Source organism: Carcharodon carcharias, chromosome 33 (genome assembly GCF_017639515.1).
Source record: "Carcharodon carcharias isolate sCarCar2 chromosome 33, sCarCar2.pri, whole genome shotgun sequence".
NCBI classification, from domain to species: Eukaryota; Metazoa; Chordata; class Chondrichthyes; order Lamniformes; family Lamnidae; genus Carcharodon; species Carcharodon carcharias.
The window spans coordinates 4035565-4050357 of NC_054499.1; the positions used below are offsets into that span (position 1 = coordinate 4035565).

At 48.3% G+C, this 14793-nt stretch overlaps 1 protein-coding gene across 1 annotated transcript in view; it reads right to left on the minus strand.

Moving 5' to 3' along the window:
* The window catches only part of LOC121272209 (G2/mitotic-specific cyclin-B3-like), a 19766-nt gene extending 8640 nt beyond the window's left edge, over positions 1-11126 (minus strand). Inside the window, exons 1-4 of the mRNA XM_041178736.1 lie at positions 11016-11126; positions 9166-9261; positions 7535-7671; positions 5186-5297 (exon numbers count right to left, since the gene is read on the minus strand). Of these exons, the coding sequence (XP_041034670.1) occupies positions 5186-5297; positions 7535-7671; positions 9166-9261; positions 11016-11126 (456 nt within the window). The remainder of the gene's footprint in view (positions 1-5185; positions 5298-7534; positions 7672-9165; positions 9262-11015) is intronic.
* Between the last annotated feature and the right edge of the window lie 3667 nt (positions 11127-14793).

Here is a 14793-nt window from a genome sequence, read left to right on the forward strand (position 1 = left end):
CTTCCAACTTTTGCGTGCACCCGCTGACTGAAATATCGCACCAGCGCGGGATGAAGTGGGGACACTCGCCCGATGTCATCTTGCGCGATTTCATGTCTGATCGGGTCGGGCACATGCCCACCAGATCAGCATAAAATTCAGGTGTGTGTTTGTGAGTGTGTCTGTTTCTGTATCTTTGTGTCTGTGTGTGTGTCTGTGAGTGTGTCTGTTTCTGTATCTTTGTGTCTGTGTGTGTGTCTGTGAGTGTGTCTGTTTCTGTATCTTTGTGTCTGTGTGTGTGTTTGTGAGTGTGTCTGTTTCTGTATCTTTGTGTCTGTGTGTGTGTCTGTGAGCGTGTCTGTTTCTGTATCTTTGTGTCTGTGTGTGTATCTGTGAGTGTGTCTGTTTCTGTATCTTTGTGTGTGTATGTGTTTGTGAGAGTGTCTGTTTCTGTATGTGTTTGCTTGTGTGTGTCTTTGCAAGAGTGTGTTTCTGTGTATGTGTGTAAGTGTGTGTGTAAGTGTGTGTGGTGAGTGCGTGTGTATTTGTGTGAGTGTGTGTGTGAGAGAAAGAGTGTGTATGGTCTCTGTCTGCGTTTATGTTTTTGTGTTTGTATCTGTGTGTATGTGTGTGTCCGTGTGTTGAGTGTCTTGTGTGTGCATGTATGTGTCTTTGTGAGTGTCTGTTTCTGTTTGTGTGTGTGTCTGTTTGTGTGTGTCTCTGTGTGTGTGTGTGCCTGTATCTGTGTGTGAGTGTGTGAGTTTGTATGCGAGTTTGTGTGTGTATGTGAGAGTATGAATCTGTGTGTGTGTGTGTGTGTGTGTATGTGAGAGTATGAATCTGTGTGTGTGTGTGTGTGTGTGTGTGTATGTGAGAGTATGAATCTGTGTGTGTGTGTGTGTATGTGAGAGTATGAATCTGTGTGTGTGTGTGTGTGTATGTGAGAGTATGAATCTGTGTGTGTGTGTGTGCGTATGTGAGAGTATGAATCTGTCTGTGTGTGTGTGTGTGTGTATGTGAGAGTATGAATCTGTGTGTGTATATGTGTGTATGTGAGAGTATGAATCTGTCTGTGTGTGTGTGTGTGTGTATATGAGAGTGAATCTGTGTGTGTGTGTGTGTGTGTGTGTATATGAGAGTGAATCTGTGTGTGTGTGTGTGTGTGTGTGTGTGTGTGTGTGTGTGTGTGTTTTGCTCTGTCACAACAGAGGCAGGGCCAAAGGGTTAATGTCTGACTGTTGTAGATGTGCGTTGGCCATGAGTTAAGCAAACCTGGACTGTTGTTGAATGCACATCCAATCTTTCAGATCAACTGTGACAGGGGGAAAGATGTATGGAGAACGCAGTGTGATTGTTGAGTGTATCAACCCCACTCCATACCCGATGGTGACGAGAATATCACAATTAGACCCTCTCACAGCAAATCTCCCTGGACAGACAAATAAAAATCCCAGAGAATAAGCCCTGGGCCTATAACGAAAACAAAACCCTCAGACAATGCAAACCAATCCAGGGGATCACATGGACCACTCGCTTCACTTCTGTCCCATCTCTACCCCAGTCAGGAACAGGTCCTAATCCCAACCGAAGGCAGAGAGACAGCACCCACCACACAAGCAAGTAACATATTCCAGAGACTCACTGCTCTCTGGGGAAAGAGGATCCCCACAATAATCAGTCTAGTCCTCCTGCTGCTCCCCAAACTGTTAAACTGGAATCATCTATCGCTAGGCACACTATCCAGCCTTTTCATTATTTTATACACCTCTATAGGTTGCCCCTGAGTCTACACTGCTGTAAAGTGAGCCTATCTGATAACTACAGTCCTTCATTCCTGTAGTTCTCCTCTGGACCTTATCCAAAGCCAATATATATCACCCACCAAGTGAAGGTAGCAAAAATGGGCGCAATATTCTCGATGTGGTCTAACATTAGCCAGCAGCCTGTATAATGACGGAACAGTCATTTGATTTGCACTGAATGGAACTGTTAATATAATCTGATGTCCTGTTTGGCTTATTGACAGTTCCTCTGCACTGGATGTGAATCTTGAGTGATCTGTTCTCAGTAGAATCCAGATCTCTTACTCTCTCAGCCTCTTATCAATGATAAGGGCACTCTGTGTTGGTCCGACCAACATCCAAGGCACCATTTATCCAGGTTAAATACAATTTGCCATTTTCACATCACATCTAAGATGACACAAAGCTGGGTGGGAGGGTGAGCTGTGAGGGGGATGCAGAGATGCTTCAGTGTGATTTGGACAAGCTGAGTGAGTGGGCAAATGTATGGGAGATGCAGTATAATGTGTATAAATGTGAGGTTATCCACTTTGGTAGCAAAAACAGGAAGGCAGATTATTATCTGAATGGCTATAAACTGAGAGAGGGGAATGAGCAACGAGACCTGGGTGTCCTTGTACTTCAGTCGCTGAAGGTAAACATGTAGGTGCAGCAGGCGGTAAAGAAGGCAAATGGTATGTTGCCTTCATAGCCAGAGGATTCAAGTACAGGAACAGGGATGTCTTGCTGCAATTGTACAGGGCCTTGGTGAGACCACACCTGGAATACTGTGTGCAGTTTTGGTCTCCTTATCTGAGGAAGGATGTACTTGCTATAGAGGGAGTGCAGCGAAGGTTTACCAGACTGATTCCTGGGATGGCAGGACTGACATATGAGGAGAGATTGAGTCGATTAGGATTATATTCGCTGGAGTTCAGAAGAATGAGGGGGGGATCTCATAGAAACCTATAAAATTCTAGACAGGGTAGATGCAGGAAGGATGTTCCCGATGGTGGGGAGTCCAGAACCAGGGGCCACAGTCTGAGGATATGGGGTAGACCATTTAGGACTGAGATGAGGAGAAATTTCTTCACCCAGAGAGTGGTGAGTCTGTGGAATTCGTCACCACAGAAAGTAGTTGAGACCAAAACGTTGTATGTTTTCAAGGAGTTAGATATAACTCTTGGGGCGAAAGGGATCAAAGGGTATGGGGAGAAAGCGGGAGCAGGTTATTGAGTTGGACGATCGTCCATGATCATAATGAAGGTTGGAGCAGGCTTGAAGGGCTGAATGGCCTTCTCCTGCTCCTAGTTTCTATGTTTATGTTTCTAAATCAGGAGATCCCACTCCTCTACAGTGTTAGCCCTCGCACAGATTTTGATGTCATTTGCAAACTTACTGACCGTGCTCCCAACATCGCAGACCAGCTCAGTAATAAAGACCCTGAAGAGAGGTAAGCCTGGGAGCTACCCTGACAGACAATGCCAGCCCACAAGCTGAACGACGTCTGATAACTACCACAGTGGGACTGAAGCCAGCTCCAAATTTCCACGGAAACCACAAAATTCATCCTTGAGAAGGAACCTGTATTGAAGGATTCCCGAAATTTAAGGGAGAAAATGCCCAACTCAAGAACCTCTGTTACATTTGTGAGCCGTGCTGAGCGCCTCCAGCGGCCCTTAGTTTTCCCAGTGATCATAAAGGAAATCCCCTCAGGCATCTTCCCAGTCTCGAATGTCAGGCTGGTAGGGCCTCTGCTTCTCTGACTGTGTCTTGCCCGTGTTCTTGAGAAATGGCGACAGATGAGCTAGCCTCCAGGCTAGGGGGACTACCCCTGACTCGGTCTAACTAGAGGAGATAAGGCCAAGAACTCACATGGAACCTGAGCCACCTCTTTAGTGGCGCTTGGAGAATATTATCCAGACCATCAATTACAAGAACCCCTATTCTATCCAAGGGATTCTCCACCTGCTTTAACGTTTATGACGTTACTGCCAACACCAAATCGCCCAGCTGGAATCTGAGCATCATCTTCATACAATAACTATTTGTCAGTGCTACCATGCCCTGGGAATCAGTGTGAACCCAACCAACAATAACCTTTAGTTGCCCTATGTGAGTTCTAATAGTCTTCTCAATCCTGACCCAACCAATAAAATAGTTTTGATATGAAAGATGTGCACCATCTCCATTTTCAATATTTCTCTTGGCTAATCTAATGTTATCGAGCGCAACTGTGTCTGTTTGTTTCTGCTGAATTCTGTTCAATTCCTGAACTCTGTTCCAATCCGATTTTCTGTTGCACATTCTCACTAAAGAAACTAACGCAGTTTATAATATTTTGAATTCCTCAAAACATTCAGAAATTTCAAAGAGCTGTAACTTTGATCACCCAGCGAGAGCATCAAACACTCCCAGGACAGGTACAGCACGGGGTTAGATACAGAGTAAAGCTCCCTCTACACTGTCCCCATCAAACACTCCCAGGACAGGTACAGCACGGGGTTAGATACAGAGTAAAGCTGCCTCTACACTGTCCCCATCAAACACTCCCAGGACAGGTACAGCACAGGGTTAGATACAGAGTAAAGCTCCCTCTACACTGTCCCGATCAAACACTCCCAGGACAGGTACAGCACGGGGTTAGATACAGAGTAAAGCTCCCTCTACACTGTCCCCATCAAACACTCCCAGGACAGGTACAGCACGGGGTTAGATACAGAGTAAAGCTCCCTCTACACTGTCCCCATCAAACACTCCCAGGACAGCTACAGCACGGGGTTGGATACAGAGTAAATCTCCCTCTACACTGTCCCTATCAAACACTCCCAGGACAGGTACAACACAGGGTTAGATACAGAGTAAATCTCCCTCTACACTGTCCCTATCAAACACTCCCAGGACATGTACAACACGGGGTTAGATACAGAGTAAATCTCCCTCTACACTGTCCCCATCAAACACTCCCAGGACAGGTACAGCACGGGGTTAGATACAGAGTAAATCTCCCTCTACACAGTCCCCATCAAACACTCCCAGGACAGGTACAGCACGGGGTTAGATACAGAGTAAAGCTCTCTCTACACTGTCCCCATCAAACACTCCCAGGACAGGTACAGCACGGGGTTAGATACAGAGTAAAGCCCCCTCTACACTGTCCCCATCAAACACTCCCAGGACAGGTACAGCACGGGGTTAGATACAGAGTAAAGTTCCCTCTACACTGTCCCCATCAAACACTCCCAGGATAGGTACAGCACGGGGTTAGATACAGGGTCACTTGGGCTCCCATTTGCTGATAAATGTAAACATTCACTGAATATCTATAATGAGAAACTCTAACAATTGGACATGCCGCAGTAGAGGTTACCGTTCCTTCTCCCGTCACTGTATGGTATGGACCGTGTACTCTCTCCACTATTTACCACAAATTCTTCCAACAGACTCTGGTCCTGCGCCATCTCCTTGCTCTGCGGTGATTGTGACTCTGCCACCGGTTCCGTTCTCGCACTCAGCCCATCTTCCTGGAGGAACCAACTGGAAAAGGGGCGAGGGAAAAGAAATTGCTGGAGGTTTGTGGGTTCGGATGTAGGTGGACATAGGGTGACGTACATAGGAAGGGGAGAAGCCCATTCAGCCCATCCAGCCTGTTCCACCATTCAATTATTTCATAGCTGATCTGTGTTTCAACTCCATGTGTCCCACTTTGATTTTGCAAATCCTTAATCCCCTTACCCAACCAAGAAAATCTGTCAATCTTATCTCAAAAATCCAAATTGACCCCCCCACCCCCCCAAGCCTTGGCAGTTTTTTAAGGGAGAGAGTTGCAGATTTCCACTCCCCTCTGTGTGTGAGGAAGTGCTTCCTGACATCACCCCTGAACGGCCTGGATCGAATCTGAATGTTCTGCCCCCGTGTTCTGGACTCCCCTCCCACCAACCCCCAGACAGAGGAAATAGTTTCTCTCTATCGACCCCATCGAATCCTTTAATCATCTTCAACCCCCTCGATCAGGTCACCCCCTTCAGGGAATATAGGGAGGGAATACAAGCCTAGACTGTGCAATCTGTTCTCGTGATTTAACCCTTTGGGGTCCTCTCCCATCGATTTCTGCATCTTTGGAATGCCAAACTCCTCCATGTCTGATTCAGCTGAGAGCAAGGGCACCAGCTTTAATAGGTGTGTTCAAACCTACGAGAGGTTTTGCTAGAGTATTTAGGGTTTAGAAGCATGTGTTAACGGGGGATTGTGCTCAGGGCAAGACATGGGAATCCCAGCGGGAGACCGGACGTTGGGTAATTCCAATCCTGCACAAAATATCCCGTATTCAGCACTCACTGCTGATCAGCTTCCGACAGGCTGCAAACAGGCTGCAAACAGGCTGCAAACAGGCAGCACTCACTGCTGATCAGCTTCCGACAGGCTGCAAACAGGCTGCAAACAGGCTGCAAACAGGCAGCACTCACTGCTGATCAGCTTCCGACAGGCTGCAAACAGGCTGCAAACAGGCAGCACTCACTGCTGATCAGCTTCCGACAGGCTGCAAACAGGCAGCACTCACTGCTGATCAGCTTCCGACAGGCTGCAAACAGGCTGCAAACAGGCAGCACTCACTGCTGATCAGCTTCCGACAGGCTGCAAACAGGCAGCACTCACTGCTGATCAGCTTCCGACAGGCTGCAAACAGGCAGCACTCACTGCTGATCAGCTTCCGACAGGCTGCAAACAGGCTGCAAACAGGCAGCACTCACTGCTGATCAGCTTCCGACAGGCTGCAAACAGCTGTATGAAGGGAGAAAGTGTCACATTAGAGAACACTGATGTGACAGTGTAGAGGTAACTTTACTCGGTACCTACCTGTAGAGGAAGCTTTACTCTGTATCTAACCCTGTGCTGTATCTGTCCTGGGAGTGTTTGATGGGGACTGTGTAGAGGGAGCTTTACTCTGTATCTAACCCCGTGTTGTACCTGTCCTGGGAGTGTTTGATGAGGACAGTGTAGAGGGAGCTTTACTCTGTATCTAACCCCGTGCTGTATCTGTCCTGGGAGTGTTTGATGTGGACAGTGCAGAGGGGGCTTTACTCTGTATCTAACCCCGTGCTGTACCTGTCCTGGGAGTGTTTGATGGGGACAGTGTAGAGGGAGCTTTACTCTGTAGCTAACCCGGTGCTGTACCTGTCCTGGGAGTGTTTGATGGGGACAGTGTAGAGAGAGCTTTACTCTGTATCTAACCCCGTGCTGTACCTGTCCTGGGAGTGTTTGATGAGGACAGTGTAGAGGGAGCTTTACTCTGTATCTAACCCCGTGCTGTACCTGTCCTGGGAGTGTTTGATGAGGACAGTGTAGAGGGAGGTTTACTCTGTATCTAACCCTATGCACTACCTGCCCTGGGAGTGTTTGATGGGGACAGTGTAGAGGGAGATTTACTCTGTATCTAACCCCGTGCTATACCTGTCCTGGGAATGTTTGATGGGGACTGTGTAGAGGGAGATTTACTCTGTATCTAACCCCATGCTGTACCTGTCCTGGGAGTGTTTGATGGGGACAGTGTAGAGGGAGCTTTACTCTGTATCTAACCCCGTGCTGTACCTGTCCTGGGAGTGTTTGATGGGGACAGTGTAGAGGGAGATTCACTCCATATCTAATCTGTGCGGGGAGCACTTGACAGTGTCAATGAGCAGAAACAATCCGATTGGAAACTTGACATTCCTCACATCGATCAGTTAAAGCAAGGGGTGAACTGTGAAGGGAGAAGTCTGGTGAAAGTGACTTACTTCAGTGAGTCCTCCCTCACGTTCTCTGCCACATCAGCCTCCCGCATGGACCTCATCCGTTGTTTCCGTGGTGCTTTTGTAGTGTTCTGGTTCTCCTCCTTTAAACACATTGAAGGTTGATTCACACAGATACACACCTGTTAAACAACCAGCAGCAGCCATGACACATGACACATGACCATGATGACCAGGACACATGATCATAACAACGTGACACACGTCTTCTCCAGGCATCACCTCTGTCTGACCGAAGGTTCTTGCACTCTTTGACATATTTCCCAGGGGAGCGATGTGATAGGATGGTGATCACCACACAACTGACAGGGGCTTTAATGAATAATGAGACCGCTCCGCATATCACAGCGCAGTGACGATCCGAGTTCACAGATTCAGACTCAATCCTGATCATTTCTATTTGTGCTCGGCACAAGGTTCACCTTCTGCCCATTGGCACCAGCTTCCTGTGAAGTGACACTTGACTTTGTGTCCTCGAAACTTAACGCTGCCTTCACCCAGGCCTCACACCCTCCCCTAGTGTCTCTCCTCGTCTTGATGACCCACCCCATGCTCCATTAGCCCTGCTGCTGCCACACTGCTGACCACCCAACCTCCCTTGCTGGACCCCCTGATATTGTTAAGGGTCCCAACTCCCCGGATACTGGGGATTCTGTCGGCAAGACGAGAGCTGGAGACCATGTTTGTCTCGCACTGCAGTCTCGATGCTTCTTCAGTGAAATAAAAAAACCCCAAAGACGATAGTGTGGGACCATCTCAATGTTGGAGAAAGCAGGAGAGAAGATGAGGTAAGTCAGGAAGTGAGCACTGAGCAAAGCCAACCATGGGCTGTTTATAAACTTGAACTGTGTAGGAGGCAAAGAAGGAGATTGAAGAAGATCGGGAGATTCCAAAGAATCATGAGTTTGAACAAAGAGAAAGTTCAGTTAGAGTGGGTTATGGGTTGCAAAATTGGGGATGGGGTGTCTGAGTAGGGTGGGGGGTGGGAGGTGGTGGAGTGAGGGGAGGGGGGGAAAGCTGGGAAGGGTTGCGGAGAAAAGGAGCTGAGTGGGTGGGGAGCGTGGAGGATTGGGAAAGGTGTGGTAGGGCGGGGATGGCTAGGGAGAATAGAGGTGGGATGGGGAGGGGAGCAGGGCAGGGAGGGGATGGATGGCAAGAGGAGGAATAGAGGAAGTGGGGGAGGAGAACAGGGAGGTTTGGGGATGGAGAAGAGGGGGGGGGAGAGGAGAGGGAGGTTGGGGGGAGAAGGAAAAGATGTGGAGCAGGGAAGGGAAGGGATATGAGGGTGTTAATGGGGTGGCGTAAGGAATGGAGGTGAAGGGAGGGAGAGAAGAGAGGAGAGGGTGAGAAGGGAGGGGAGAGGATGAGCAGGGAGAGGGGAGTCACAGAGTTATACAGCAAAGAAACAGGCCCTTCGGCCCATCGTGTCCGTGCTGGCCATCAAGACCCTATCTATTCTAATCCCATTTTCCGGCACTTGGCCCGTAGCCCTGTATAATATGGCATTTCAAATGCTCATCTAAATACTACTTAAGTGTTGCGAGAGATGGGGAGCAGGGAAGGAAGCAGCGGTAGAGACTCTAAGAGAGAAACAATTTGGATAAGGCTTAGCTTACATTGGTAATATCTGCACAGGTTGTTCTCTTCAATGCTAGGCCTTGCAGGTGGAGGATGGGCCTCTTCAACACATCGCCATTTTCAAGCAGTACAGTCTGGTTAAAAAAAAATGCAGGTTATTGTGAGAAAAAGAATCCTTAGTGACCGAACTCAGCCATCTCCAACAGACCTCCAGCCTAACTCTCCCTTCTCCCCACATCCTTCAGTTCTCTCTCTCTCTCTCCCTCTCTCTCACTCACCTGCTCTCTATCTCTCTCTCCAGGAACTCCTCTAATCATCTCTGCATGTAGTATGAACGGATAGGAATTGGCTGTGGTGCTCCACAAGGATCTATGCTGCAGCCTCAGCTATTCACTGGGATGAATTTAACCCCCACCCCCACCAGCCACCACTGGCGTATTTGAAGGTGGTAGGCACATGAAATAAAGCAGTTGGCCAGCGCATTGCCCTCCCACCAACATTTGCATCGTCCCCCATATTACAGGACTGCAGGTAAGGCATCAGGCAGCTTGCACCCCCCGCCCACCCCACCCCGCTTTAAGCCGATTAAGGCCCTTTAAGTAGCCAATTAATGGCCACCTGAATACCTCGTTCCACCTCTGCCTCTATGATCTGAGTTGGTCCAAGTCGAGTGGAATGCCTGAGGTGGCGGCTGTAGTGAAGGGCGGTGTGTCCCGCAAGGAGTAGCAACAATCGCTGGCTAAAGTCACTGAGAAGCAGCCCAAGAAGCGGAGGAGATCTGGCCAGCAGAGCTATTCCATTTACGTGTACAAGGTGCTGACCCAGGTCCACCCTTCCACCAGGATCACGTCCAAGGCCGTGAGGGTGACGCATTCCTTCGCTGTCGACGCTTTCGAGCGCGTGGCCTCCGAGGCCTCTCACTTCGTTCACCACCACAGGCGCCGCACCATCCCGGCCAGAGCGCCTCCCGCTGCCCCAGGGAACTGGCCAAACACGCCCTCTCCAAAGGCACCAAAGTGGTCACCAAATACACCAACCCCGTTCAGGTCGATCATTCTAAAGATTATAATGTGTGTGGCGGGGGAAGGCGGCCAGGTTTCACTGTGCCGGGTGAAGGCGGACAGGGGCAGGGGGGGTTATGGTGATGGCATCTTCTTTAGGGGATCCCCTGTGCCCATCAGAGGTGCTTGCCTCCCCCAAGACAGTACCTCCGCATATTATAACTGCAGGGCAGCTGAACTTAAAGACGATGAAGTGCTGACCGACTATTCAATTCACTCACTATGTTTATTCCTGACCTTTAATAACACAATAGGGAGCTACTTTTTCCAAGTTTGCTGATGACATTAAGGCAGGTGGTATAGTACACAGCATGGACATTATCTTAAAACTACAAAGGAACATTGATAGATTAAATGAGCGGCCAAAACTGTGGCAAATGGATTACGGGGTTTGGATAGAGTAAATCAGGAGAAACTGTTCCCAGCAGCAGGAGGGTCAGTAACCAGAGGGACACAGATTGAAGAGAATCGGGAAAAGAACCAGAGGGGGAGATGAGGAGAAGGTTTTTTCTTTACACGGCGAGTTGTGGTGATCTGGAAGGCGCTGCCTGAAAGAGCGGGGGAAGCAGATTCAATAGGAACTTTCAAAAGGGAATTGGATAAATACCTGAAGAGAAAACATTTTCAGGGCTGTGGGGAAGAGCAAGGGACTAATTGGATAGTATTTTCAAAGAGCCAGCACCGGCTCTTGTTGTAAGTTTTATGATGAAGAATAGGATGACCTTGCAATGGAATTGAAACTTATGAATTGAAACGCCACTGCTTCTGTCTCTTTAATAAAGGAAATCAAAGCAGCATTCACTTACATTTATAAACCCACGCCGTACCTGCTTAACATCAACAACTGCAGCCTTCACTGAGCTCCGCAAAATGGCCGGCCGGGTCTTCATCACACCTCCAAGCTGGTATCCCACAGGTTCATGTCCTGTGCCTGACATGGTGAATGACCAAAACACTTCAGGGAGGAGGAATAGGTAAGTCCTTTAAACATTCAGTGTTAAAATATGTAGAGTTATCCTGTGGGTAAATCATTCATTAGGGTTACATAGCAAAGTAGGGAAAACTCAGAAGCAACAATCAAGCTTCCAGTGTGTCCCCCTCCCTATATCCCACAGTTCCCCAATGGGTCCCCTCTCTACATCCCACTGTTCCCCAATGGGTCCCCTTCTCTATATCCCTCTGTTCCCCAATAGGTCCCCTTCTCTATATCCCACTGTTCCCCAGTGTGTCCCCCTCTCTATATCCCACAGTACCCCAATGGGTCCCCTCTCTATATACCTCTGTTCCCCAGTGTGTCCCCTCTCTGTATCCCACAGTTCCCCAGTGTGTCCCCTCTCTATATCCCAATGTTCCCCAATGGGTCCCCTCTCTATACCCCTCTGTTCCCCAGTGTGTCCCCTTCTCTATATACCACAGCCCTCTCTGTATCCCACAGTTCCCCAATGGGTCCCCTCTCTATATCCTTCTGTTCCCCAGTGTGTCCCCTCTCCAGATCCCACAGTTCCCCAATGGGTCCCCTCTCTGTATCCCACTGTTACCCAGTGTAAGACCATAAGACATAGGAGCAGAAGTAGGCCATTTGGCCCATCAAGTCTGGTTCACCATTCAATGAGATCACGGCTGATCTGCTAATCCTCAAATCTACTTTCCTGCCTTTCCCCCATAACCTTGATTCCCTTACTGATTAAAAATCTATCTATCTCAGCCTTGAATATACTTAACAGCCCAGCTTCTACAGCCCTCTGCGGTAAAGAATTCCACAGATTCACTACCTCTGAGAGAAGAAATTTCTCCTCATCTCTATCTTAAATGGGCACCCTCTTACTCTGAGATTATGTCCTCTGGTCCTAGACTCTCCCACAAGGGGAAACAACCTCTCAGCATCTATCCTGTCAAGGCCCCTAAGAATCTTATATGTCTCAATAAGGTCACCTCTCATTCTTCTAAACTCCAATGAGTGCAGGCCCAACCTGCTCAACCTCTCCTCATAAGAAAATCCCTCCATCCCTGGGATCAACCTAGTGAACCTTCTCTGGACTGCCTCCAATGCCAGTAAATCTTTCCTTAGATAAGGGGACCAAAACTGTTCCCAGTGTGTCCCCTCTCTATATCCCCATGTTCCCCAGTGTGTCCCCTCTCTATATCCCACTGTTCCCGAGTGAGTGTCCCCTCTCTATATCCCATTGTTCCCCAGGCTGTCCCTTCTCTACATCCCATTGTTCCCCTTCCTATATCCCACTGTTCCCGAGTGTGTGTGTCCTCTCTAAATCCCATTGTTCCCCAGGCTGTCCCTTCTCTACATCCCATTGTTCCCCTTCCTATATCCCACTGTTCCCCATGTGTCTCCTCCCTATATCCTTCTGTTCCCTGGTCTGTTCCCTCTCTATATCCCACTGTTCCCCAGTGTGTCCCCTCTTTAAAGCCCTTTGTTACCCAGTGTGTCCCCTCTCTATATCCCACTGTTCACCAGTGTGCCCCTCCCTGTATCCCACTGTTCCCCAGTGTGTCCCCTCTCTATATCCCACTGTTCCCCTGTGTGTCCCCTCTTTATAGCCCTTTGTTACCCAGTGTGTCCCCTCTCTATATCCCACTGTTCCCCTGTGTGTCCCCTCTTTATAGCCCTTTGTTACCCAGTGTGTCCCCTCTCTATATCCCACTGTTCCCCTGTGTGTCCCCTCTTTATAGCTCTTTGTTACCCAGTGTGTCCCTTCCCTATATCCCACCGTTCCCCAGTGTGTCCCCTCCCTGTATCCCACTGTACCCCCATGTGTCCCCTCTTTATAGACCTTTGTTACCCAGTGTGTCCCCTCTCCCTATCCCACAGTTCCCCAGTCTGCCCCCTCGCTTTATCCCACTGCCTGGAACTTGTAGAGGCTGTGAAAGGGTGCTATAGAAACACAAATCTTTTTTTTAAACATTGTTTTAGATAAAGGTGCTGCTCCCCCCTTTTATTAGCTGCTGATGTACTGAGACTAGTGGCCCAGGTCTCACCCCAGCCTTGACACAGACTCTGCACGGGGTGATCATTCTCTTGGTCTTCCCGCTTCCATCATATTTAGTGGGTGCTCAGCATGCTATAGATGTAGAATCCCTATGGGAAACAGTTTCCTTTTGACAATTCAAGATTCCTAAAGGTTCTGACCCCTGTCCAGGGGCATCATTCAGGGATGCCACAGACAGTCCAGTATCTTTACCAGCTGGCCAACCACCGCCTGAGCATGAGCAGGCAGTATCAGTTCACTGCCGAACCATAGCCATAATGAACATACTGAAACGGGCAGACACATGGCAAACGCAGTTTAACACAGGGAAATGTGAAGTGATCCATTTTGTTTGGAAACACAAGGCGAGGCAATATAAGCTCACTGGAATAATGTTAAAGGTGCTACGAGAGGAGGTTTGCAAACAAATCTTTCAAGTGGTACAACGGGTTGATAAAGCTGTTAAAAACGCATATGGGCTTGATAAATGGATGCATTGTGTACAAAAGCAAAGAAGTTAAATTAAACCATTTGAAAACACTGGTTAAGCATCAGCTGGTGTATCCTCGAGCATTGGCTCCAACTCCAAGCACCAGTCTTTCAAATGGTTTTTGATGTCTTACAGAGGATGAGAAGGAGAATTAATGGGACCAGGGATGAAGGACTCCAGTTAATGTGCAAGGACAGGAGCAGCTGGGATCCGGTCTTGGGGAAGGTTACGGGGAGATCTAACAGAGGCATTCGAAATTGTACAGGGTTTAATAGTACAAACAAGGAGAAGGGTTGGGGTAACCAGAGGACACAGATTTAAGATAATTGCCAAAAGAAGCAGTGAGGAATCGAGGAGAATGTTATTTATGCAGCAAGTTATGATCTGGATTGCACTTTCTCTTATTTGCTTATGTGAAGACCATCACTTAATGTCCATTTCTCATTGCCTTTGAAGAGGTGCTGGAGAGGAGCCTTCTTGAGTTGCTGTAGTCCATATGGCGCAGGTACACCCAAAATGCTAACAGGGAGGGAGTTCCAGGATTTTGATTCAGCAGCAGTGAAGGAATGGTGATATATTTCCAAATTAGGAATGTGGTGTGTCTCAGAGGGGAACTTGCAGGTAGTGGAGCTCCCATGCCCTTGTCCTTTTAGGCAGGAGAGTTTGTACATTTGGAAGGATACTTCAAAGGAGGGAAGGGTGTGGAAGCAGATTCAATAGTAACTTTCCAACGTTAATTGAATAAGTCTCAAAATGGACAATTCTGCATGGCTTTGGAGAAGGGGAAGGGGGAGTGGGACTAAAGGGATAGCTCTTTCAAAGAGCCAGTACAGGCATATACATACGAATTAGGAGCAGGAGTGGACCACTCAGCCCCACGAGCCTGCTTCCCCCCATTCAATAAGATTGAGACAGGAAACACATCCCTTGAAACGGCACGATGAGCCAAATGGCCTTCTCCGTTGTTGCATGATTCTCACATCACTCGGCCATTCCAAAAGGCCTACCAATCAGTAAGTTGTTTTTTGGTACTCAGTCATGTTTTTGTTAGGCACCTGGAGTCCATTTTCTGTTTAGTAAGATCCCAAAAGTGGTAAGTGATCAATTAATGTGCCTCAAAGGTAAAAAAAAAAT